Raw genomic sequence first — 27,243 nt, 5'->3', positions numbered from 1 at the left:
AATAGAGTCCAGCTTTGCTCTGCTGAAGAGGTTCCTGTGCCGTGTAGGTGGAAGGAGGTTTTTACAGCATGTTGGCACTGCCTGGCAGAGCAGAGTAGTTTCTGCTCTCCTGGGATCTGGGTGTCTTCCTTGGCAGATCCTACAGACATGCAAATCAAAGCTTCTATGTGGACAATGTGGTGAACACTACAGAATGAGGATGTGTTAGCCCACACAGGTCAGACTTGGAGTTTGGCTCCCATGTTCCTGAAATAGAACACTTTAAAGGAAAATGTTGGTGAATGCTGATGTGGAATGAGTCTGACTGTCAGTAAAATGAACTATGAAAAAAAAGGTGGTTTAAAAAATAGTGTATTTCAAATGAGTTATCCCATTGTATACAGAATAGCAATTCAAAAGCGTTGAAGAGCCCTTGTAGGGAGGCAGTTTCCCACCTTTGGTGCTGGGGTCAGATTCTGGTTTTCTTGCTCACTCTGCTTTCAGAGTTTTGACTTAGTGCCAGTTCTTTGTAAGATTTAAAATCTTACAAAAACATGAAATACAAATACATTAAAATCCAAAGCTCACCTCATTGTGTGTGTGCATACACCACCTTCCTACAGAACTGAGTTACGTGCATTGTGCTTACTATTGTTAGTTTTAAAGCCACTTTCTTGCAGGACTATCAACCGTTGAAGTAGTGATCACCTGCCTAAATCAGCAGGATCTATTCACATTTCTGCTGTGTTTTGTGGGTTACACAGTCTACAGCTGAGGCTACATAAAGAACTGCCATGCTTTTTAGTTGCAGTTGCTATGGAAGGCTTTGAGTGAGGTATGGATGGGTCTGCTGTGTGTGTTTTGTGTTATGTGATTGTGGCACTTGCCATAGTACCCTGAGAGGAAGCTTTAGATTGTGTGTTAAGTGAAGGAGAAAGGCAGGCAGGTGTAAGATGTACTATTTGACAAAATGCTCATGGCCATGCAACATCATTCTTTGGGTATATTTCGGGTATATGCATCCATCCAGTCTGGAAAGCTGTGATTCTACATTTCTCTGTGTTAAAAAGGAAACTGCAGCGGTAAAGCTTAGGTATGAAGAAGTTGGGATGTATTTTATTAATACAGATGTTGATCAATCCAAGGGAGTGTTCTTGCCTCCCTCATCCGCTGACTTGGCGAGGCCCGGGGCTGGATTCTCCGCCGCGATTCCCCCCCGGCCTCCGAGAAACAGTCGCCGCGAAGACCGGTGCGGCCTCAGCTCGGAGAGGTGAGGGCTTCGGTGCTGCCCCACGAGCTGTCCGTCCTCCTTTTCACTCGGAAGCCCCCTCGGACCAAGGAGGGCCCGGTAGCCCGTTTGGCGCTGAAGGCAGCTCGGTTCTCCCGCTCTCTTCCGGGGCCGCTGTGGTTCCTGGCCGGTGGTTCCGGAGGAGGCGGGGCCGGGGCCGCGGGCATGGCGTGCGGCGGGGCCGGGCTGCGGCTGGCGGCGCTGGCAGCGCGGCGGGCGGCGGGCGCGAGCGGCGGGACCCGCGCTGCCATGGTGAGGGGCGTGGGGCGGGCATTGGGACCCGCGCTGCCATGCTGAGGGGCGTGGGGCGGGCATTGGGACCCGCGCTGCCATGCTGAGGGGCATGGGGCGGGCAGTGAGACCCGCGCTGCCATGGTGAGGGGCGTGGGGCGGGCATTGGGACCCGCACTGCCATGCTGAGGGGCGTGGGGCGGGCACTGGGACCCGCGCTGCCATGGTGAGGGGCGTGGGGCGGGCATTGGGACCCGCACTGCCATGCTGAGGGGCGTGGGGCGGGCATTGGGACCCGCGCTGCCATGCTGAGGGGCGTGGGGTGGGCATTGGGACCCGCGCTGCCGTGCTGAGGGGCGTGGGGTGGGCAGTGGGACCCGCGCTGCCGTGGTGAGGGGCGTGGGGCGGGCAGTGGGACCCGCGCTGCCGTGCTGAGGGGCGTGGGGTGGGCAGTGGGACCCGCGCTGCCGTGGTGAGGGGCGCGGCGGGACCTGGGCACAGCCCCCAGTGCCGCCTCCTCCGCTCGGCCGGCACTGCCCCGCGACAGAGTGTTTTTTATTTTACATGACGGTAATAACTAATTGCTTTAGATTCTCATCCCTCAAGCATGAAGTACTCTGTGCTCGTTTTCCCCTGTAATTAACAGCTCTTTTTCTCTCGAGCTTCTTCCGAAGGAACGTTACCGATGACCGGGGTGAAACCCGCCATGTGCCGCGGGTGCCTGTGCCCGGCCTTGCCCTCGGCCCTCACGCTGCCCTCACCGTGTTTCAGCCCCGCGGGTCTGTACTGTGCCCGTGCTGGGTGCTGTGCGTGCCGAGTGTATTTTTTGCCTTTTGTCGGCAAGTTTCTGTTGCTTTCTGCTATGTTTTGGAGTATTGTTGTGTTGTGTCAGAGGGGCTAACTCAGGACAGGGCCTTTGCAGCCTGTTCCAATGCAAAATGTTCTGGGGCCTGCATCAAACTTGCTCTCTGTATTTCTGTTAAAAACTGTGATCTAGTTTCAAGTCATGGCATTGTCTCCTCAAGGCCTGCATGTCCAGGTGAGGCTCAGGAAGGTCACTGCTCTGTCGCTAAAACCAGCAGATAACATCTCTGCTGCTGCCTCCTGGTCACAATCCTGGACTTTATTATCTAAAAAAAAAAAACAACCCAAACCCCATCCCCATGACATTTTGCAAATAAGCCTGCTGATTTAGTCTCCTACAAGAGAAAGCAATTCATTTCAAGACAGCTGTTAGCAGTGACAATTTTTGTATCTCAGAATAAGAAGAAGGATGTTTCATGCCTGCTGCCAGGGTTATAGCGACGACAAACCCAGTATTTGTATTCTGGCAAGTCCAAAGTTGTGTTTGAATCCTGAAGAGCCTAAATGAGCTCAATTTGGGACCTGTAAAACCCATCTCTTGGACTGGATGTGTCCTACTAAACACAAGCAGTTGGATTGACTTACGCAATTTAGGGGGGCGGACTGTCCCTTATTGGTGAAAATGTTACTCGGTGGCTGGCCTGCCTCTGAAAGCCTGGCTCAGGTATCATTAATTGCCTTAATTCCCGACCCACAGCCCCATCTGGTGGCACTGGCCTCTGGCTGAGCTCCCAGCGTCCAGGGGCAAAGGCAGAAATTTCTGTGAGCTGGGGAGCTGTCAATGGGTACCTCTACACCTCCTGTGCCATAGTGAAGCTCTGGAGCAAAACTGTTCAGTCTCTTTCTGGAAGGTCTCACTAAGCTGGGCTAGCTGCTCATCTGAAGATAAGAGCAACCTGAATTTTGCTGTACTGAGGAGAAAAGTTCTTCCTATGGAAGCATTGTGTGTATAATAGGAGTTTGAGACTATACAGGAGTAACTAAGAGTTTGAGAATATATCACCTAAGTAATTGTTCATGTCCTGAGGCCCTGCTTTTAGGAAAAACATCAAACCTCTTCCAAATGCTCCACAGAACTTCCCTTCAGGTCCAGCTCTGGCCTTGTGTGTGGTTTAGGCACTACAGCAGATGCTGTAGTCTTTTACATCTGTGATTCCAGGGGCTTCAAAATAACTCCTTTTGCTTCAAATAAGACAAACATAGGTGCTTTTCAGAACTTGGTGCTCATGCTGGTAACTTCTTGTAGTTGTGTTGTATTGTAATTTTTTTTTTTCCTTTTCATTGTTAGTTTAAAAGCTCTTTGTTGCCTGTAGAACTCCATGGCATGGGCTGTCTTTAAATCCGTTGCCACTTTCTTAGGGACAGTAAAACACAAGTCAGGTAGAATACCATCTCCTGCTTTTCTTTTGTCTTTTGATAGAGATATTCCCTGATATCCCTTTTACTGTTTTAACTGTATTAGTGTTTAACGTAAATAGTCCTTGATCTATGTGACAGAATGGAATGTTTGAAAATCAATTCAAGTGTTACAGCACCTGGATAATTCAGATGAAGGAGGGATGGGTACAGGTGTGCTGATGTCAGTGTTCATTCCTGTGAGAGAACCTGTTGCTTTGTGCTGGTTTCATACAAAAGCATTTAGCAGATCTTACCTGATAAAACAGAAACCACGTTCTTGGCTGATTTAAGTTAAGCGAGTCTGTGAAATTATAAACAGTGAGAACTTGTACTGTGAATTTTCCACCTCCTTGCTTTTCAGTAATACATGACCACAATTTCATCGGGTGGTTTTCTCATCGTTGTACTAAAGAGACCCTCAGCCTCATGTGTGTCATGTTTTGTTTCTGTTTTCCCTTCAATAGTCTTCGCAGTCTCACTGGTTGACAACAGAGGAGAGGACTCAAGTTTTACTCGATCTCAAGGCTTCAGGCTGGTCTGAGTTAGGCGAAAGAGATGCCATCTACAAAGAGTTTAACTTCAAAAATTTTAATCAGGTAATTATTGTGATGTAAGGAAATGTAATTGCTTCTATTTCTATACAATCCTGATGGGAAAGTGTTTATATTCAGAAATTTGGGAATACCCTTGTTGGGCCAAACCATCTTGGGTTTGCCTTGACAGAGTGCTCTCTGTTTCTGATCTCATTTGGTGGAGTAACTTAATTCTCTTTTGTAGTTGTTAAGTAGATTTGCTCTAATGTGACAATTTATTGATTATAATATTAAGTTCAAGGTCAGGGTTGATCCTATGGGATTAGACAAATAATATTTGATCATGACTTTTTTTTTTCCCATTACTGGCACTTGTAAATGAATCCTGGAAATATAGAGCTGATGGACAGTGGAGTTGAGTTTTGTCAGGAATAAAACTATGGAAAATGGGTAAAGGACAGACACTTCTGACAAATAAGGTGAGAAAAATATGATAGGCTTTACCTTCTAAGCAGGAAGACAGAGTTCTAGTATGTTCTCAGATGACTCCTAGTGGCTGATATTGCAGTGTCCTTGGCACAGCAGATGCTGGTGAGACCTTGTTGGGGTTTTGTTTGGAGCTGGGATCTTGAGCCACATCCCAAACTTGCAAGAACACCTCTTGGACGTCAGTTACAAATGTGCTTTGGAAAGACTGAATTTGAGACCTGTGGCCAACAATGTTCCTAAAAAATTGCCTTTTGAGAAATCCTAACATTACTAAAAGAAATTCATGTTCCAAGGGCATGCATTTCCCTTCTGGTTTATTTCTGAGGGAGAGGTGAGTGCTTTCTGGGGTGGGAGAAGAAAGCCAGGGTTTTGATGGGGCAATGTCTCTCACTGAGCAGGTTCTTTTTCCTACTGCAGGAGGGATGCAGTGAGCTCCAGGCATTGTTACTGTGTATAGGGATCACAGGCTATGCTGAGGTGCCTACTTACACAGTTATGCCTAAACCCAGACCAAGATTTTTTTAGGAAATCCCAGTGAGCTAAATAAATAACGTTTGGTAACACTGTCTCTTCTGCTGCTGTTTCAGACAGTATCTGTCTTGGTAAGGAAAGCCCAGGCAGTAGAGAGGAAGCGGATGAGGTGCTCCTGACCTCTCTGAGCTGCGTGAAAGCAAAGGAGAAAACAACTGCAGAAAAATCCAGCTCGTGAGCACGATGATGCTCGTCCAGGGAGCCCATTCGGACCCCCAGGTACACCTGGGTTGTACTTCAAACCTGAACATTAGCATAGAAGAAACAGAACTGTATCAGATAATTCAGAGGGTAAGGAAGGAGGGAAGCCCATGAAAGGAAGCTCATGTGAAACCTTGGTGAGATATGCAGTCAGCTCAGAGCTGAGGCAACCCGGAGAGACCAACACGTTTGACACTGATGAGATAGACGTAACCCTTGGAGGAGTTGAGATTTTCAGCCTTTGTGCTTTGAATATTCCTGAAACGATGTCTCTGCTGGGGCATGGTCAAAGTCTTTGTTCATTCAGCACAACTAGAAATTACTTTTTTTCCCCACCAAAGTTAATTAAAAAGTAGTTTTCCACACTGTAGATGATTTGATCAGATGGACTTAGGCAGTGTACCAATGGACAGATCAAGAGACAAATCAGTGTGCACCACCAGCAGGTATCTGGAAAACCCGTTGCTTTGACAAAGATTTACAAAGTTGTGGGTTTTTATCTGTGTAGATTGATTTTGCAGAGTAGACAGGTATCTGTATGTCTTCCTGATTTGATGATTAATGAAGCACATACTAATATAGAACCTTGAGTATATTTAAATATTCTCATTAGTACATAATGAAGTATTTAAACTTTTAGTACATGATCTTAGAAAGGGTACTCAAAAAAGATTGGCACTTGAATTGTTTGGGAGATACTGCTGCAGTCTCTGTCCCTCTTGATTGCCCTTGAGAGATGTTGGGTAAGGCAGAAACGAGAGCAGAGGCTGGGAACTGACTTCAGAATGAATCTTTCTGTGCCCAGCAGGGAGAAGAAGCTGACCAGGTGGGTGCTCGGTGTAGCTCTGCTTGGGCCAAGGCTGTACATGAATATCTGAAGTCAGAATTTCAGCTGCTGCTCTGGAGGAACAAGCAGCAGTGTCCCCACTTGCAGTTGCAGAGGACAGAAGCCGTTCCCCTCTTCATAGTTCAGGAAAAAGCTCGACATACAGGTCTCGAGGGGACGTTCAGAGTTGTTATTAGAGACCAAGTGTGTGCCTTTCAGTAGGTTGAAGGGGAAAGTAAATAAAAATCATTCATGTATGCTTATCAATGCTTATGTTTACAACAACTATTAGTAAATATTGTGTTTATTAGCCATGGAACAAATGACAGAAACAGAGCTGATACCTGCATTGTACTTTGGGGGAATTTAGCCCTGCAATGAAAAAGAAAATGAGCTTGTAGGTACAACCTCTTTCTTTTCACATAGTAGATGTCCTGTTTATGTAAAGTGTGAGTATTCAGTAAAAGTCAAAGGACTGAGAAGTACCACTTCCTTGATGATCTTCCTGCTGCCTTTTTACAGATGCTGTAAAATCAGGTGTGTTAAATAAATAAATAAGTAGTTGGGCTGACGTGAAGGGTATTTCAGATTTATGTGTTGCAGATGATAGTGGTACGATTAATGTATTCATTGCTGTTTTTATTGCTTCTCGCAGATAATGTTCATGATGCATGGAAAATTCTGTGGCTTTAAAATCTAAGCCAGGTTTACAAAGTCTATGTATGTCAACAGATGTTAAGAATATAAACACAACTTTTATTATAAAGTCGTGCAAATGTGTAGACATGAGCTTGGTTTATGTATATTATTTTCAGCAAGAGAATGAAATGAAACTTCTGTGAAACAAGAGTTATTTAAATTCCTGAAGCTTTCAGGCTGAGATTAGCTCGGTTAAAAGCGATCAGCAGTGGGCTGCCTTTGTTAGGCTGACAAGCTAATGACACTCCTGGCTTATGGAATTAGTTTGTAACCCAGAACTTGAAAGTGCTGGTGCTGTTTGTTAGTCTGAAGATACATTTTCATGGAAATGGGCTCTGGAGGTATAATTCTTGAAACAAGCTGGAAGGCAGCTGGGAGGCCCAGCTGGGAGGCCCAGCTGGGAGCCCTTTGTTCGTTGTGTTGCTGTCAGTGCCCACCAGGCACTAGTCCTGGTGTACCGTGTTCAGTTTTGGGCCTTTCACTGCAAGAAGGACACTGAGGTGTTGGAGTGTGTCCCGAGATGGGCAACGAAGCTGGGGAAAGGTCTGGAGAAGAAGTCTGATGAGGAGTGGCTGATGGATCTGAGGGTGTTGAGTCTGGAGAAGAAGAGGCTGAGGGGAGGCATTATCACTCTCTACAGCTAACTGACAAGAAGTTGTAGCAAGGTGGGGGTCAGTCTCTTCCCCCAAGTAAAATGTGGCAGGACAAGGGGAAATGGCCTCAAGTTGCCCCAGGGGAGGTTTAGATTGGAGATTAGGAAGAACTTTTTAATTGAGAGTATTGTTGGACACTGGTACAGGCTGCTCAGGGAGATGGTGGAGTCCCTGTCCTTGGAGGTATTGAACAACTGTGTAGCTGAGGTTGCTGAGGGACATGGGTTAGTGGTGGGCTTGGAAGTGTGAGGTGAGTGATTGGATTCAATGATCTTAAAGGTCTTTTCCAACAAACACAGTTCCATGATTCTGATTGAACTCGACTGGCTGGCATTGGTGCTGAGTGGTGGTTGTTGCTTCCTGTTCCCTTTGCCTTTAGCTTGAGACAGACTTCTGGTGGGTGGTCTGAATCTTGTATGAAATACAAAATACACCAACAGTGTGGGGAAAGATGCAAACACAACTCAACCATAGAGGAGATACCTTGTCTAGAAGAGCTGTGATGATCACAGTGATGCATGCATTGTTCTTTAGGCCTTACCATTGCCACAGAATCTTAAGGGTTGGAAAGGACCTGGAAAGATCATCCAGTCCAACCCCCCTGCAAGAGCAAGGACACCTAGATTAGGTCACACAGGAACTCCCTCAGGCGGGTTTTGAATGTCTGCAGAGAAGGAGACTCCACAACCCATGTGGGCAGCCTGTTCCAGTGTTCCATCACCCTCACAGTGAAGAAATTTTTCCTTATGTTTCTTTAGAACCTCTTACGTTCCAGCTTGTACTCATTGCCCCTTGTCCTATCATTGGACATCATTGAAAAGAGCCTGGCTCCATGTTATTTCCACTGATGAACAACAAATATACATCAAGAATTTAAAACAGGAGTCTTACCTCCAGGATCCTCACTCAGATGTGCTCCCTCGAGAGCCCCCTCATTGAGCCTCTTTTCCTGAGGAGCATGTACTTGGATGAAACCTCTGGGTGTGAAAAAGATCTTGGAGAATGGGTGAGTTTGGACTCCTCCATGGCAAGTCTCAAGCCCTGACAGGTGTCTGGATGCTGGTGGGACTCTCAAACCTCACAGCCACGTCAGGGACTCTTTCCCTGTCTGAAGGGGAAGAGAAAAGCAGGTAGCGAGGCTTTTGGACCACTGTAGCATCAAGAAGGCACACTGTCATCCATTCATATCTTTGTGCTACTGAAAGAAATTGTTTCTTATCCAACTGTGATACAAGCCCTCTGCTTCCAGTCTACCCAAGCAGCATTTGGAATTGGGATGGAAACTTAATTTAATGCCTCCAGCCCATGCTAGTAACTTCTTCCAATTATCGTTCTGCAAACTTGGGAAAGAAGCTGCAGAAACTTCGGGACTAATGTTTAAAATTGGTCATCAAGGCAGGGAGGGGGTATTCTGGCCTGTAACTCCCAGATTTCCTGGGGTTTTCTTGGCCTTTCAGGTCAGTCCACCTTGAGAGAGAGGATCCTGGAAAGGGGACAAACCTGACTTAAAAAGGAGAATTTCTCCTTGTTCTATCTCGAGCCTGGTCCTGGACTGGGCAGCTGCGAAGGTCTCCAGCTGTGGGGTGCTGAGCTCTGTTTGGCTCCCTACCCAGCTGCTCATTTTCACCAAAGTCACGGGAACATCTTAGTTCTGACTTCCATGTCTCTTCTCAAGTTGGTTGTATTTGACCAGAGGGTTTAAGGGGCAACTGCCTGTGTGATTGCGTTTCCTTAGGTAATCACGCAAAGGCAGAAAATGCAGTTAGGTAATTACAAAGGTGAGCACGTTTGCTGATGCTCAGGTTCAGCATTTACAGCTGCTTTCTTTTATAGGGTAAGTTTTTAATTAAGGTTGGGTTGTTGGGTTTTTTAAATAAAAAAATTAATGTAGTAAGCTTCCATAAGACCTCTAACATAATTTTATAAAATGACAGGAAATAAAATGCTCTAAGAGTCTCAAAAACTATTTAAAATACCTTTTGTGTTTTGGGGCTGCAGGACACAGGTGGAAGATGAGTCTGAGTGGAGGTGACAGTAAGGAAACGCTTTGGAGGACGGTGTGTAGAAGCACATGTGCTTCGTTGCAATTGCAGAGCCTTGGTTTTTGAGAACTTATTTAAAGATGTGCAAAAAATCTAGAACTATTAAATACATTATTAATCTCACTTTCCATCTTCTTCCCCAATTTGCTATCTCTCGTGTGTGAAATCCAGGGGAAGAAAGTCAGATGGAGCATGTTACAGTAGATGCCTTTTTTCCCCCACCTCTCATTGAAATGTCAGGCTTTTTTCCTGTAGCTATAGGGAGATATGCTCAGGTTTGCCCCTTTAAATCGATTGTCTTTGTTGCATTACCGCAGTGACGCATCCAGATTAATTTGGTAGGAGTGAGTACCCTTTATTTGCTTTGATGGTGGTGCTGGGTGCCAGTGCTGTAATGTAATGTGTCGGTACTGCCTTTTTCTACTACCAGAACATTGCTTTGTCTTCTGAGTTGATGGGAGATCGGAAAATCCGTTTCTATGTATGTAGGCGGTGTATTTCATTGCTGCTTTACGTACTCAGTCTTTTGCCTGTTTGACTGAAACACATCCACACCTTTTACGTATTGAAAACATAATATCCTTTAACCTACAGTCTGCAGAGTTAAAATGAATTTTACGTTAGATATTCAGTTGTGGACCACATCTCCAGCTTTTTATATGCCACAGAGGTCTTGTGGGGTTTTTTCTTCTCCATTGTCTGATAGTGAGGTCATTTTCAGTCCTCTGAGAAATTTTATTCCCAGCCAGATGCGAGCCATATATTAAAAGTAGCACCTGTGGCTAATATCACAGCAGCTTACCATAAATTTACATGGTAACTAGGATTATATCTGTCAAGACTGTTAAAAAATGTCTAGATTTAATTTGATTTCCAGTATTGAAGGAGCTCTCCAACATTTTGCTTCATAACTATATTTTAAAAGTTAAAATCACTCCATTGTTAACTTTTATAGCACTCCCAGTGCCCATTAAGTTGATTTGTTAAATGGGGGTCAGAATAAAGCAAGTTGGCTACAGGAGGATCGGAAACCAACCCATTTGTGACAAATTTGGTCCTTGCGTGTGAATCTTCTCAGAGCCTAGGGACTGATTGGATTCAGGTGCAGCTTATGTCAGTTGTGTTTAACCTCAAAGCCTGAGCAGCCTTAGCCCCCGACTGTCACTTGCACTAATCAAAAGACGAACTTGTTTCCATTTGTTTGGGGGGAGTTGGTATTTTTAATGTAGCGCCGGTTTGCTTGTGCCCTCTGCTAGAGTCCTGCATTAGATTGCCTGTCGAGGGGAAATAAATTATTTCTTTATCTGCCTAGGTAGGTGCTGGTTTTCATATAGTCTTTTCTAAACTCCTTCATTTTCCATTATCCTTTGAGTCCTCTCCCATATGTTATGATTTGTGCACCTGCAAAGTTATGAAAGTCTTTCTTTTGGTAGTTATGTTCACTAACTTCCCTGCATTTATGAATACAATAACCGATTTACGATAAATCACAATTATTTATGGGTGGATTTACAGAGTTGAGAAAGTCTTTGTATCTGAAAATAATGAATTTCTGGCCTATCTGCCTGTTGACATTTCCCTTTATTAGAAATTGATAGTGAAGTTTTTGGGACCGGCAGAGGTTTAACCTGCAGGCTGAAACGGCGTGAATGAACTGGCTCAGGTGTCTGGGAGCAGAGCACAGTAAAAATGTATCGTTCCTGGATGGTCACACCTTTCTTGAGTTAATTCTCGGGACTGAGTCAATAACACCCTTGCCTCTGAGTTGGTGGATTGGAGGATCAGGATGCAGCTGTGGGACCTGGACTTGGGCCGCCTGCCCCAGCACAACCTGCAGAAGGCAAGGAGCTTGGGGTCTGGGTGAAGGAAAAGGAGGACCTCTGGGGAGATGGCTCCTTTGAAAGCTTAAGAATCCCCTTCACTGGTCTTGGGGGAGGAGGTGACACTGGTGCCCTGGTCAGCGTGTCCTGTTTCCAGTGATGCTTCCAGTGAACTGGCAGCTAGCGGTTTGGTACAGGTGCGGCACTCTGCAGAGCTAGCAAGGCTGTCGTGTGGAAATATGCAATTCGGTTATGTCTAGGCAGAAGTTAAATCTTTGGTGCTGGAAGCTGGGAAACAGGATTTATTTTCTTCTCATGGCCAGCATGGCTGGTGAGGTACAAAACCATATGTAATTTCAGCCAGCACTCCAGAGTACTTCCAGTCCAATGCTTTGCACTTGTCAACATTTTTTTTTCTTAAATAGAGTTGCCTTAGTACATCAGCAGGCTCCTATGTCTTTTCAAGTCATTCACAATTAGCTTTTCCTTCTGTCTCTGGAAACGGTTGTTTTGTTCTCAGTCCTTCATTAAAATGTCATGGTTGTAATGCATATGATAAGTTTATGCCTGATAAAAGCCAGGCACGTGGTGAGCAGTGATTGCTCTGCTTCGTCCTTAGAGTATCTTGTCTCTTCTTTGGCCAAGGTCTGGGCAGGCAGATCCCAGTACCCTCATGTCCCATCTCCTCCTGGCAAGTTACAGCAGTGGGGTCACAACTTCTTTGTGGTGGTACCACCAGTATTGGTCTGCCAGGGCAATTTAAAATTTCACAACGTTAATCATACTTAAATAAAATTAGTTGTGTTTAAGACTTAGAGTGGGCACGTGCCCTTCGTCTCCTTCATTGGTACAGGATGTCCCATCCCAGGTGTTCCAGGAAGTTGCATCAGTTTAATTTTTCTTATGACTTAACTGTAGTTAGGGATGCTCACTTTCTTGGTGACCAAAGTCATATTTATCTGCAGAAGAAACCATTATTTTATTGTTTAGAATTGCTGGGAGCGGTAGTGTTTCTAATTGCTGAGTTTGCCCCAAAGAGCAGATCTGTTGTATCTCCATTTAAGCAAGGCCGCTGCTTAAATCTGCCCAGCTGACCTTTGGGCTGCTCTCCAGTTGGCTCTAATAGCAGTGCTTTCCTTAAGAGATGGATTTACTATCACTCAAAGTAAAAGTTATTACAGCGTTTGCCTAACGCTTGTTGCATGCATTGATCTGAAAGTGCAAAAGATATTATTTGTCAAAATGCCTTTTGGATTCCACAAGCTGTCTTGTAGATTTGCGGTAGAAGAAATGTTTCTCCTCTTTTTTTTTTTCCACGGCACAAATTGATGGTTTGCTGTGTTTGAGTTAAACAGAACAAATGTTGTGTCAGGCGTGCGGGCAGGGCTGCCGTGCATCCGTACCAAAGGAGAGCAAATGTGAGCAGGTCAGTGTGATTCTAACAACGAGTCGGGCCCTTTCCTTGTCAAACCACCTTTGGGAAATGAATGGAGAAATCAGTGGTTCTGGATTCAAATGGACACATTCATTCGGGAAAATACAATTAAACCCTGTGTTATCTTTCCTGAGAAAGATGGTCACTCAGAGTAGTTTTTTACCTTTTCAGTGAGGGAAACACAGTGTCTTGCAACCATTTATTCATTAAAACTTATTTTTACGTGGGTGCTGGAAAGAAGCTGATAAAATGCAAACAGCATATCTCTGTGTTCTGGTTGTTTAACCTTTTGCATCCCTTTGCTTTTGGAATAACGCCCAGCTATGTTTTCCAGCCATAAACTGCCTCTTTCACTGGCGACTCTCACTTTCTCATCCTCCCACGAAGGAGAGACACGCTTGGGGATATTACCCTCTGCAATTGTAATTAAAAATGGACTCTGGCTGGCAGAATAAACTGAAATCAAACCGCGATGCCCCTGTTTAAGAATGAACCATTACTCACCAAAAGCACATCAAACCCACTTAGCGGACGTCCGTTAATGGGGCGGTGAGCCGTCCCAGGCTTTCATGCACGCTGTTTTACACGTTAAGGGGTTTGAAGTCGCGGGCCGGCGCTGACCTTTCGCATCTGCTCCTCTCGCAGTAGGAATCTCTGCTCGCCGCTCCCCGTCAGGGTGGATTAACGTGACGAAGTGCAGCGCTTCTGCTGGCTGCAATTTTGGGTTTTGATCAGAATTATTTCTTTCACAAACAATCACGTTTGGCTAAAACGTTACATCTGCTCTGAGAAGCCACTGGCAGGGCCGCCGTTCATCAGGGTGAGGCAAGGGTAATTTTTTTACTCTTTTATAAAGCTTCAAACCCACTCACATAGTTTTTTAGGGGGAAAACTTCATTTCTTCCCCCTCTTCTTGCCCTTTTCTTCCTTTAATTGCATTGGGCTGAGATGAGTATTTGTTTTGGACAAACATAGAGCTGGCTATGCTGTTTTGGAGAGATTTGGTGGGACCTGCTGATGAGTGAGGAGCCCCATGTGCTGAATCAGCACCGCACCACTGTGTTTATTGCTAAGGATGCTTTACAGGAGAATGGTTTTTAATGCTAGAATCAGAGGGGAAAGCCTTGCTTTCATGATATAGTGTGATTTTCCTCATGTCGTGACGAGAATAGCAGCAGGCAGGTAAATATTTGCCTGTTCATGACCAAGGTATCTGTGGCTGGGAGAATCTTTATCCCATGATACAGTGGGTGGGTGTTTGTAGTGAGCAAAAATGCCGTTAGGTGTACAAGCCCTAGATGTTGTGTTTCTGCATGTCTTGTAATGCCCACTCTAATTAAAAAAACAGAGCTGTACTAAGGATTTCCCTTTGTGAATTTGTGCTCATACAAATTTTTAAAAGAAATTTGACATTCACTGGAGGACTCGGAGTTAGCATTTGTCCCCCCTTGTGAGCCCATCTCTCCGTTTCCAGAGGTACCAGTGTACAAATGGTGTGGCTTGCTTAGAGGAACCCTGCCGTCTTAGTAAAAACCCAAACAACAAAATAACCCCATGGAACCTCTCAAAATGTTTCACATCACATGTACTCTGCCACTTCCAGGCATGTGCTCTGAGGGGTCTGAAGACAGCTGAAAATGTCAAGTGTGGGTTGTCTGTTTAAATTGTTGGCAGTTAAGTGAGCCTCTTTCTTAATAATGTCACTTAAGGTAGCTACCTTTGCTCATTTCTTTGTGACCTGCTCCAGCCATTCTTCTAAATACAGAAGACAGGAGACGAAGCACAGATCTAGGTGGCCTACAGATCACACAGGGAACAGCGGGCATAGCAAATCAGGCAAGGTACTCTGCTTCTTCTGAACAGAAACAATTTGTCTGGGAAGGTGCTTGCTCTCAGTCTCTTTTTTTTAACTAAAGGATCTGTCACTCCAAGATTTGAAGTGTCTTTCTGCAAAGTAATATTTGAATTTTATAGTGCAACATAAATTAAAAGCCTGCCAGTGCTGGCCCAGTTAAGTCTCCTGCTGAGCTCACTGCCCCATGGATCCTCTACTCTCTTCTGCTGTAAGAGACATCCACACCCATTCTGACAATACAGTAGGATGCCTTCAAGCAGCAGAGTTGAGTTAAAATAACTCCCTGACTGGATCTACAGTAAATGTTCCCAAGTTTACTTTATTTCACAGCTTTAGATGTGTTTTTAGATTCTGGCTTGGCCAAGAGGGTGTTTGAAAGGCCTCTCCAAATGTATCACATCTCCATTGTGATTTCTCTGTCACACATTTGAATTGCTGACCCTGTCTTTAAAAAACAAATCAAACCAAAAAAGCTGACAGTGCAGTGGAAAAGAGGATAGTGGAAGATGAAATGGTTGTGAGAGCAGCCGCTTCTTCTCTCAATCCATCATAAAGTGATGCCTTTCTTATCATTCTTTGATGTTTTCTTGGGATCATAAATGGCAGAGATTTAGAGGATTATCAGAGGCAGGATATGATTGCCCTTGGATACTCAGCAGAGAAGATCGTGGATGTCAAACTGGTAGTATATGTAATCTTGGCCAAAAGACCAAGGAGAATTTATTCAGAGCGCTCCCTGTGTTATCAGCAGCATGTATGGCATGTGAGCTTCCCTGTCATGTCTACAGGATGAAATAATTCCTTCACATGTGAAAAGAAACATTAGGCAAAATAGTGGTGTTGAGTTCTGCTGTAGCCAGACCTGTTCTATCCCAACCACGGTGCGATGGGATAATGAACTTCTCTGTTCTTCCACAGTGCACCTGAGCTCTATAAAAGTCAGGGGATTTGAGTAGCTTTTTGAAGTGGAGCGTTCCCTGAAATTACTTCTGTTTTGGTCTTTTTTACAATAGGTTCGTGTTGCGGGCTGGCACCGAGGATGTGTTGTCCTTGTGCAGCACGAGGCGTGTCGGGTGAGCAGAGTGCCTTAGCAGGGGGTCAGGTGCCAGAATTCAAATGGTTGGAACTGGGGACTAAGTGCACCTTGTTACTAGTTTATTTTTATAGTGGTTTGTGTGATGGCTTTATTACGGTACAGCCAGGGGTTTGATTTGCTGGACCAAACATTTGCTTTAACAAGTAAAATTATCATTGTTCTTTCAGTCCCGTAGCCAAGAGAGTTTATTATTTTAAGTGACTGATTGCTTTAGCAGGTGCTCAGTTAATGGGGGCTTTGCTGTAGTATTTAATGCTTTAGGTAGGGTGCAAAAAGCTCATTTGAAAAATCATGTTTCTTGAAATAGCCATTTTATTTGTTGTAAACCTCCTAGGTGCAATCTTTATATTCCATTTTTGAGCACAGAGCACACAACAATGTCTTAGGAGGTGGAGAGCCATGTTTAGCTGACTACATGGCCGGAGGATTTGTTCCATGTTTGAATTCAGTCCTGAAACCCGGGATTATTTTTCCTTCTTTTTCTCAAAAATCAAGTTTAGAGATCTATATTTTTAGTAAACAAAATAATATTTATGGATCTGTGTTTACCTAGAGTGCTAAGGAATTAGAACTGGGGAAAAAAAAAAAGAAAACAGTGTTTAAGTATTTCTGAATGAAGTGATATATCACAAATACCGTGTGACCTTGTTCCAGGTTTGATTGGGATTTACGATGTCTACTTTTTATGCAGTAAGTAGTCTTTATGGGCAACTGTAATCATTTCTATCTACCTTAAAGCACATGAATGTATTTTGCAATATGGTTGTCTTGACTGAGCCTTGTCTAGGCTTGAAATTTTATCACTCCCAGAAAGAAGTTTTTATGCTGCCTTAAGACAGCTCCACGTTCTCTCACTTCCACTCTATCAAGTCAGTAAATCTTTTTGGTGGAATAGGCGATTAATTTTGGTGTGAAGTCTGTTCATTGAATCACTGAGAATATTATCTACTTTCTGTTCATGAAATCCAGGGGCAGTGACTTGCTGTAATAAAAATGAGAATAGGAAAAATGATCCTCGGCACCGAGTCTGCTGGAAAAGTCAAGATGTGATGAGGAAGAAGGTAATAGATGTAACATTTTGTATCGTATTATCACCAACGAGAGAAAGATAGGTTTAAATTCAGCAGTTCCGTAAGTCCTGATATAAACAGGCTTGGAAAAGTTGAGGTTTGCCGTGGAGATTGCACACAAGGGTAATTCACACTCTTAGCACAAGGGGAGAGGAAAGCAAAGCAAGGAGAAGGCTTTAAGAGCAGGTCAGTGCTCTCTACCTTCCTCTTGGGACCTTTCTTGCATTGATCCGTATCCCTTGGCCTCAGCAGAAAATTCGTGTTTGTTTTTCAGACCAGGTGAATCTCAGATGGGGCAAATGATGCTTGCACCTGCTTTATGACAAAGTGATGCCATAGCTTAGGTCACTGCTGAGCTTGGGAGATGAAGCTTTTGACTTGGAGCTCTTTTGGAGAGCTGCGTCTTGAGCACCATCAGGACCGTGCCACGTCTGGAGCCGCACCTGGTGTAGATTGTGCTGAGCGAGTGCAAAGTTCCCTCTGCCGCGGGCGGCTCGGGCTTTTCCTGGGACAGCATTCCTGAAATTGCCTTCTGTCATCTCCTGCAGCTCTTGACATTGTACCGGTACCTGTGTGAGAAACGTCCCCACTGAGGAAAGGCCGTGCCTCCGAGCTCCGCTTCCCTTTGCCTCCATTTATTCTTCATGTTCTTCAAATTGGTAAATCATATGACAATAAACAGAAATACCCTCAATGAAGAGAGAAGGGGAAACTGTTGTTTATCTGCTCAGGTGGTTTAGATTAGCAGTGATGCTGGTCTGTATTATGTTACTTTAAATCATAGTGTCCCAACAGGACATAAATTATGAAGATTGTTACAGTATGTTTCATCCAATGTAAGATCAACAAATTGGAATAATTTTTTTAATAGGAAAATCAGTGCTTTGGCAAGGTTATTGTTGAAGAATTTAATTTAACTTGAGCTTTGCTTGCATTGTTTCTTAATATATCAAAACTATTTGCATAATGTATGAAGTATAAACATTTTTAGAATCAAAGGCAAGAATGCCTTTTCCAAGATTACACAGAGTGGCAAACTACTTAGAATAGATCAGTGTTTGTGCTTTTGCTGTCAAAAATGTTTGATATAGAGCTGGCGAGCTAGTTTCTTCACCGACATAATTGTAAACAAGTGTTGGGAGACAGAAACAGCGTTCTTTGTAGAACATGGCGCAAAGGTTTTCACATACACTGCTGCAGATTTAACATGGAGAGCAGTGTTTACGGCTGCAGCAGGAATATAAATAGGTAGCTTTTTTTAGAATGCAAAGCAGCATTTCACTTTTGTATAAATGATGTGTGCAGATAAGTATCGGGGATTTGAGCAGTCAGCTCTGCATTTTAAAAGAGTATTGTAAACACGGAAAAGCGTAGACAATTAAGTTGGAAACTGGAGTTGTGGGCTTTTTAGAGTTTCACGTTTTGAAGACAAATGGTGTCTCAGTACATGCCAGTATGCCTGTAGTATTCGTCTTCCGTCCTTTGCCTTTATCACTGTCCTTCAGAGCTAGGAGTACTGCTTTCCCCGGTCACAGCCAGTGCCTGGGGAATGGGAAGGCTGGCTGCATGCACAAGATTTTGCTGCTTGAGCTACTAAAGAGGAAGGAAAAAAACCGATCTACCTGTAGTGTGTTAGATGGTGTTCATCTTCAGAACCTGTTGCCTACCCATGCCTGGCTGAGGTAGAGTGGAGGGAGAGGGAAATGTGGGCACGATATCAGAGAGATGGTGATGGGAATCGCCTGAATTTACCTCTGTTTTGGGATGTGATTTCATTTTGTTCTTAAGGACTGTCCCGCTATTCCTGGAATGATATCAAAAAGGAGAAGAGCATCAGGAAGGTCTTCCTTTGATTAATGTTGTGGGTGAATCCAGACAGGGCCAAAAACAAACAAAAAAGAAAAGAGCTTTTTCCTTTTATCTGCTGGCCTGTAGCTCATTGTTAGGTAGTAACATCAGCTGTACATGTGAAAGCTGCTGCAGTTTAGAAGTGAACCTTCGTTATTTGAGTTTGTTGTTGTTGTGTCAAGCTGCTAAGTAAAACACGAGCCATATACTGCGTGCTTTTCCCTCGAGTGAATGGAAAAAAAATGTCTGAGGTGTCATCTCTCGCCTTGTATGGCAACGCCACTAGGACTTGTTTTATTTATTCATTTCCCACTGATAACTGATGCAGATTTAGGCTGGGTGGATGGGGAAGGGAAGACAGGTAGCCCTCGCACCACAGAAGGTCGAGGTTAATGCTACCTCCAGTGTTATAATGACAGATGGGAGGCAAAAACCTTAATGTACTCATGATTAGCATATGGTTTCCTTGGCTGAATGTCCAAAGGATTTAAGAAGCCTGGGTATGCTCCTCATAGTGCACATTCTAAAACAAATAAATAAAAAGTGTGTATGGTTGTATTGTTGAGTCTTTCAGCTGTTTTTCTTGAATATCTCCACTTTTGAGTCAAGTACTGTCAGCTGCTTTGTTCTGGAGATGCACTGTGGTAATCCATCACTGGGGACTCGCGGGTGGGTGATGTATTAGCACGACTTATCGACCTGTGTTCCTTTGATGTATAACTCATCAAGATAATGTTGGCAAGCATTGTACAAAAGCAGCATGTTTAAAAAGTATTAAGATGAATTGATTCCCTGCTTAAGAAGTGTGAAAGGAAGAATAATAGCTGATTAGCTCCAGGACCCCACGATTCTCCCGGAGCCGTGCAGTGTTGAGCAGTGCAGAGGAGAGGATGGAATTTCATCTTCCCTCCCACTTCTGCCAGCAGAGCGTCTGGCCCTGGATTTCCCATTCTCAGGCCACAAAAGTCGCATTAGGTTTTATTTTGTGATAGCTTATTATGTCACTTTCAAAAGCAGTTTGGCCAGTCCTAAAATGTTATGTGATAGCTTGATTTTTTTAAGTTTGTTTTGGTGTTTTTTTTTCCATATTAACTTGCTCTACTAACAGATGCCCTGATTTTTATCTCACGGATATATACTATGGATATGCTATAGATATACCATACTGCTAGTATTAAAAAAAAAACATTTTAGAAGTGATGTTATGACTGGGCTAATGGAACACCATTAGTTTTCACTTCCTTCTTTTACAGTCATGAAAGAAATGAGTTGAAGAGACATGCTGGCACACCCAAGACATCTTGTCTGTGCAGGATTGCTTCACTCGTTACTTCTTCTATTGCTCTTTATGGTTTGTTGCAGGGGCTCTGCAGTCTGCCTTCACTCAGGTGACGTGATGTACTTGTTTAGGGTAACTTCTGTGTCTGATTGTTATTTTAACCCAAACATCCTAAAAAGATTAGGTTGAAAATACCTGCCTAATATGCCTGTTACCAAAATAGCCAAATACTTAGTGATTTTCAATACGTCAAAATGTCTTTTAATACTTCTTAATGGCTTCTAGAAAGTGCACAAATCCTTTCTTTTCACCCTCCTTTTATTTTGTCAGGAAAAATTTGAAAAAGTTCTTGTTAGTGGCCGAGGGGGTGCAGATCTCTGTTGGTAATATAGTGAAAGTCAAGACTGTGTTGGGTCTTACTGTCGTGAGTAAAGTACTTGTCTCACTTTCATCAAGAAATGTGTGATGGTCTGATAAACTCTGCCCACCAAAGCAGTCTTGACAATGATCTTGCACTGCAGACTGCATAATAATTTTCATTATTTTTAATTAAAGTTGAAGAAGTGCAGACTCCTGTTCAAATTAAGGTTGGTTGTGTTGCCGGAATGTGGTAATTACTTTAATTGATCACAAGATAGTTTCCTTGATCACCAATTAGACCAAATTACTGATCAAGTTTCAAGACGTGAAGAAATGTCCAAACTGATTTTATGTAATAGAGTTTTCAAATCTAATCAAACCTAAATATCTTTTCCTTCCAGAGCCACTTGTATTTTTCTAAAGAAAGGTTATGGCTCTACAAATAAAAAGGTGATTCATAAACAATAGCTTTCCAATTCTTTTAATTAGCAAAGGAAGCATTTAGGACCTTAATGGAGATTGTGTTGGTGAAATTGCTCATTAGAACCGTTGCTCATTTTCTTAGTGGGAGATACTTATTGTGTATGATTAAAATAAACTAAAATACAAGTAGTAAGTTGCTTTGGGTAATGTGCAGTGAGGGAGAACGTCTCTGAGCAGAGCAGGGCATGCATGAAGGTGGGCATATCCCTTGGGTCTGCATGTGCTGTCCTTCACTGTAACTGCAGATTGCCCTGACCGGTACAGTCGTGGGCAGCTGGAGCAATGAGCAGCAGGAGAATCCCCTGCCCATAATTAATTCATTTACATGACTCGGACAGCCTCAAATTGAGCACTCTTTGAGAACGTGAGAAATTTTAAGACCACGTCCATTTTATCCAGCTGGAGAGTTTTTACCATCTGCAAGGGAAGAGGCAGTGAGTTGGCATCCAGTGGCTGGTGAAAATTTGGTGGTCTGGTGATCAGGAGGATTTGTCATCACGAAGCGTGAAGTAAGGTCTGTAGAGCAGATTAATTTAGTGGCCTTGTTTACTGGTGCAGTTCACTCTATCTGGCTTCTGTTGGAGTGGCGATTATTGTCCCACGATGGATGAACTGTGTTTGTGTAGCATGACTTGCATGTGTGCATAGGTGGGTGAGTTCCAGGCAGACACTGGTTGTGCATATGTGAACCCGGTGGAGGTTTTGAGAAATGTAATCTGTCTTTTCCCCTTGCTCTTTGTATGTATGAAAGCAATCTAGTCGCAGATGCGTTGCTGTTTTAAACTTTTGAGGACATGTCTGTGTGTAGAATTGCTGTGTTGGAAGTAACATTCCTTATTAAGCCTATGGACCCTCTAAAATCTTTTAAATTGAGTATCATCCCCAGTACTACAATGCAGAAGTTTTCCAAATCATTGCTAACATTTAATGCACAACTTGCAGCTTTCTGCTTCTGAGCCTGCTGTTGAGACCTTTGCAAATTTTTAGAAGTAATTGTTCACTCCGAGTAAAACTAAACTGAGCAAGAGCTTCAAGGGAAGTTAGATTTTCTCGATTTTTGGAATGCTCTTGGGTCAAAGAAAAAAGCTTTTTAATTGCTGACAGTTTGGTGATTTCCAAACGACAAACCTCATTGGAATGATTTTCTCTGATTATAATGTTTGCATTCGTTTGACTGGCAACACGACTAACAAAGTCATACTTCATCCAGGCACCAAGGCTTTTTTTTTTTACCTAAAGGTATTTGTAATTTGTGAGAGGAAAAAAGACTTGAAACTATTATCAACCATTATATGTTATTCATGGACCACATGTTTGTTTGAAATGGCCATCACTCGATGGAATGCAGGGTATATACATTCTCTTCCATAAATGATCACTAAAAACCTACCTAAATCAGGTAGGGTTTTGTTGAGGTTGTTGTATTATAATATGAACCAGACTATAACGTGGATGTTACTTAAGCTTTGCATGTTAATTCGGGTCCTGAACCCCGATGGATGGAGCTTGGTATGAACAAAGCCCGCTGACTTGGAGGCGTCCTGCTCACGCACTGAGGCCCTTTGGGCCCCGCTGCATAATTGCATTCTTGATTTACATGGACATTCTAATTTTCTTTATAATGCAGTGATTTGCTCCTAAGTATTTTGGCAAGGGCCTGCTATTATTTTCTTCTTGAGCCTGTGATAAAAGCTGTGTCCTGAGGGAGCGTGCCGTGCAGAATGTAGGGGGAGAGGATTGGGAAACCTATTTTAACTCATTTTAAGGGCAAACATTTTCTCATAAAGCAGAGGGGTAAACCCACCTGCTGCCATTCTCCTCCCAGCAAAATAAATAGCAAAATAGTGACATGAAAGGATGTGTTTCTGGAAGTGGTATTGGCAACACTGTGGCATGATGCTTAATTAGAAATGGCACGTTTCTAAGGGATTGAGGGGTTTGGGATGGATGTTTAAAATCACTATTGTATGCCAAAGGTAAGAATCATTGCTCTTGTGCAATGGCTTTGAATCTTAGAGTTAGGCAGCACTGATCAGAGTGATTTATTTGGGTCTGAAGGGGATGATTTCAGCAGCCTGAGGAAATGCATTGGTGGCATCAGAAGGTGAGATGTCCCTTCAACACACTCAGACCCAAGGTGCAGTCTGGAGCATCTCTAGGAGTTTTTGGGATTTTGGAGTGGATCTGGCAGATCTGCTGCCAGTCCTGGCGGGTGGAGGAGTATTGTCCTCTTTGCACTTTCTCTCCTTAGGCTTTTGGATTCATGACGCGTGTTGCTCTACAAGCAGAGAAAATGAATCACCACCCGGAATGGTTTAATGTCTACAGCAAGGTAATGTCTTCACCAGCCTTAGTTAGAGACATGGCAAGTTAAGGAGACCACACCACTGGCCCATTCTCTCTGCCTTTTTTTTTTTATTGTAGCAGGTACACAAGCTAAGGAAACAGAAAGAAGTTGTGTCTTTATAAAGAGATGTGAGATTTTAAAGAGATGCTGAGATATTTATAGTGGTGAGGGATCAAGAATCAAGCTCTTTACAGTTGCTACCAGCTGCATAGTTTGGACCTGTCGCTTTGCCTCTCTGACTGAGATCTGAAAATAGAATAGAAACCTTTAAACTCATATTTAGCCAGCCTGAATAAATTACTGTTTTGAAACTACTCATCAAGTCTCATTCCTGTCTGTGCAGCATAGCAGTGTAGGGCAGCAGACCGTCGATGTGTAGGTACCTGAATGGGAACCTGACAGTCCCGATTCAGGATTGATTTTTGAATTTTTTATAATTGGAGACTCCCGTGTCTTAACATAGCAGCTTATAAAATTTGTTTATAATATTACCTAACTGATGATGGGTTTGTAAGGGCTACAAGGTGTACTGCAACTCTAGAATGAAAGTTGCTGTGGGAAGGGGGAAATTATTGTTCTTCCCCGTTTCTTTATTTTCTGATATTTCTTATTGTATTGTATTGAGCTCTTTGTTTTAGCGTTTGGCAAATATATGGCAATCCCACTAAAAATATAATAAAAGGACATGTGGACAAGCAGCCCATGGCTGGGAACCACTCCCTCAGAGCAGGACAACCCCACCTCTCCTCCCAGACAGAGGCATCCCAGTATGGGCTCCTCCTCATCAGTCCTTTAGGTCACCCAGTTTAAGGGAATATTAAACAATCACCAGACAAAGTCCTGCTCACTTACTCTTTTTTCTTTGCTTGCCAGAATGTTCAGAATTCATCTTTCTCTCTTCCCAAAATCTCAGTCAGAGGCAAGACAAAGTAATGCCCAACTTGTCGTCTGGCTTAGTCTAAACAAACCAGTGCAGGCAGCGGCGTCACAGCAAAATGCACCGGTCCATTTGTTTTCCTTTTTTTAAATTAATCTGCAACAAGCTTAACAATTTTTTCACCTTCAGGGTGCTGTTTTTTAACAAAACGTGTGAGCCTCTGACTCGGGTGTTGGCAGCTTGGTCACGGGCCCAGGTTCTTCGTGAAACTGTTCCGTGGAATTTAAATGTAAAGAAGGAGTTATTTAATCGGACACCTCTTCTTGGATGAAACCCAAGAATTCAAAGCCTGTTTTGTTCTGTGAAGGGACTCGCTTCAGTTAGGCTTCAGCCTGTGTTAAGCCTCCTTGCCTACAATGTCTGCTGGTTTTTGTGAGCAGTGAGCATCCAGCTCTCTGGGACCATCGTGTAAGACCGGCTCACTGCAGAGACGCGATGTTCCCAATGAATTGCTGCTCAGCCTACATCGCAGAGATCAAAACGGCTTTGTAACCCCTTTCTTTTCCTTTTTGACAGGTTCAGATAACTCTGATTTCCCATGACCGTGGTGGACTGACCAAGAGAGACGTGAAGTTGGCTCAGTTTATTGACAAAGCTGCTGCCTCAGTGTGACCAAGATGTAAAATGCTTTAATACGGTGTCCACCAGTATTTTGTATTTAAATGACATCCCCCATTCCTTGTAACCCTAGTTCACAAAATGTAAGAAGAGTGGCTTAGTTTTGTTGGACTTTAAGACTTTAGTCTTGAGATCCATCTGGATGCCTGTGCTTGTCCTTTGCTGTTACTGGCTCTGCACAGGGAGCATTTCCACTGTGCCTGGCCAGTGCCCTCCTGTAGATTTGTACCTCTTTGCCCTTCAGTGTAAGAGCTGCCAGGCCAGGTTAGTTTCCTCTGGCTTGGGACCTCCTCCTCTGCCCGTAGCCAATGGAAAGTGCCAGGGATGTCAGTGGGAGCAGCTCAAGCTGCTGCTGCTGCTGTTTCCTTGGAGTTGCAGCTCAATTAGCAGTTACAACTTTGTGGTTATTAGTATCTTTTGTACTTGCCCGACAGCTCTTCGAACTCATTTGCCCTTTTGGCACCCACAACGTAGCAGTTACATCCATCAAAAGTCATGCTGTGTGCTTGAGAACTGTTCCCCATCTGAGAAGCAGGACTGGATCCTGCAGTTGCTCAAAGCCTTAGCTCTGGTCCAGAAAATACAAAAAAACCTCCCAATGAACTCCCAGCAGTCACATCATTAAATGAAGCTGTGCTTCAGTGCTTGGCTGGGCCGACTCAGTGCTCAGCACCTTGCAGGATGGAGCCATTATTTGTGTGGTACCTGCTGGAGCGGGGGGCTGTGTCTTGGCCGGGTGCCTGGAGCACCGTCCAGAGCTGCCGGCAGTGAAGGAAGCAGCATTAGCAGGATTCATGTTAAGCTGGGCTCGGCTCAACTATGCTCACCCTTTTTTTTTCTGTAGCTACAGTTACTCATTGTGAACATTGTTGCAAGAGCTGCCAATCCCCACTGACAAGGTTTAAAATCGTTTCTTTGGTGGTTTTGAAGTCTTTGGTTTTATCCTCTGATCCTCACCGAGGCAGATTTCCACCACTGTCAGGGAGATTTCAACCTGCTGCAGGCTGGCAGAGGGCCTCTGGCTCTGCAGCCCCGCTGCCGTGTCCCCAGCATGCTCCGTCATGCCCCGCCAGCAGCTCCCAGCACTGAGCTGCGGGAGATTGACACCTCTGAAATGCCGGAGCGCATTGCTGGGATGATGCCGGCGGCACAGCCTGCGGCTCCCCAGCAGCGACACACACCGAGGCCAAAATCCCGGTTGGGTGCACCTGCAAGGTGTGTGTGGTCCCTCAGATATTTGGGGTGCAAAATGCCGCCAGGTGCCCCACAAGCATTCGTGTCGATGAAAAGAGAAAGGGATTTTTTTTGTTAATCCTTAGCAAGTGCGCTGTCATGTGCTAATTGGTGGCAGGAAGCAAGATGTAAGATGTTGGGGTTTATTGTCAGTAAGCTTGCTTGGGAAATCAAGCGAACACCTAAAAAGACTCCAATTCAACCTACGTGCTCAACTGTTCTTTGCTCACAAGTGCCTTTCCTCAGTGAAGCAGCAGATTTCCCTGATATGGTTTGAAATGTTGTGAGGAATGAAGGAAACTAAAACAAACAACTGGGCTGTGATGTCTCCTGTTACTAGTGGGGAAGTGAAACAATCTTCACCCAAAGTTTTGACAACATCTCTAATGAACTGTGAAAACTTTGTTGTTAGAAATTGATGTGTAATGCCTGCGCTTTGAATAAAACCAATAAAATCAAATTCCTCCTTAGTAATGTTTCTTTATTATTGTACATATGTGACAGAGCTGTTTAGTTTTAAGATAGATTTAAGATAAATACTATTTAGTTACTGGGAGGTCTTTGGTTTAGAATATTGGTATTTATTTACATACTTCAAGGAAAAAATCCCCACCAACCAATTTAGCTCAGAGAGCTGCACTGTCCAGCTACGATGTAGAGCTGTGCACCCGTAGGGATTAGGGGATCCCTGACTGGTGAAGATGCAAAAATAGAGGAGCAGGGCTTTGCAGCTCTTCTAATTTCTAGGTCAGCACTTGATTAGCCACAATTTCTTATAACTTCTGGAGCATCCCAGAGACCTGTGAGGGCCTTTTGTGAGCATTGCTCTGCAACACTAATAATAATAAAACTAGTGAATAAATGGCTTCTGCTTTCTTTTCCAACAAGTGCTGACTTCAGAGGAATCTCACAGTGAAGCCCTGGCTCCACTGCTGCCATGGAGAGGTCTGCCATCCTGCCACTCATGCCATGGGTTCCCCATGGGTACCTTTGCCTCTAGCCCTGCTGGGTCTTGTTCTGCTGGCTGCTCCCTGCATGGGTCAGGAAGCAGTGGCACACTCCTGGACCTTGTTTCAACTTGCAGGCACCAGAGATGTCTTTCATTATAAAAAGCACCTTTTATTTTGG

At 43.9% G+C, this 27,243-nt stretch overlaps 1 protein-coding gene across 10 annotated transcripts; it reads left to right on the top strand.

The window, feature by feature from the left end:
• The first annotated feature begins 1,433 nt into the window (after window positions 1-1,433).
• On the top strand, window positions 1,434-26,575 carry PCBD2 (pterin-4 alpha-carbinolamine dehydratase 2). 10 transcript variants are annotated; one of them, XM_062002940.1, is made up of 5 exons: window positions 1,434-1,519; window positions 4,225-4,356; window positions 6,455-6,544; window positions 23,232-23,312; window positions 24,781-26,575. In XM_062002940.1, exons 1-5 carry the CDS (start codon window positions 1,517-1,519, stop codon window positions 24,874-24,876), a joined length of 402 nt encoding a protein of 133 aa, XP_061858924.1. In that variant the 5' UTR covers window positions 1,434-1,516; the 3' UTR covers window positions 24,877-26,575. The 10 variants fall into 10 exon arrangements, with proteins under 10 accessions (XP_061858924.1, XP_061858915.1, XP_061858923.1 ...); XM_062002935.1 differs by lacking the exons at window positions 1,434-1,519; window positions 6,455-6,544 and adding exons at window positions 5,370-5,532; window positions 6,323-6,340 and having other exon boundaries at window positions 4,285-4,356; XM_062002933.1 differs by lacking the exons at window positions 1,434-1,519; window positions 6,455-6,544 and adding exons at window positions 5,370-5,532; window positions 6,320-6,340 and having other exon boundaries at window positions 4,285-4,356.
• The last annotated feature ends 668 nt before the right edge of the window (window positions 26,576-27,243 follow it).

This window comes from Colius striatus, chromosome 9, assembly GCF_028858725.1.
Source record: "Colius striatus isolate bColStr4 chromosome 9, bColStr4.1.hap1, whole genome shotgun sequence".
NCBI classification, from domain to species: domain Eukaryota; kingdom Metazoa; phylum Chordata; class Aves; order Coliiformes; family Coliidae; genus Colius; species Colius striatus.
This window is presented reverse-complemented; position numbering and strand designations above follow the sequence as displayed.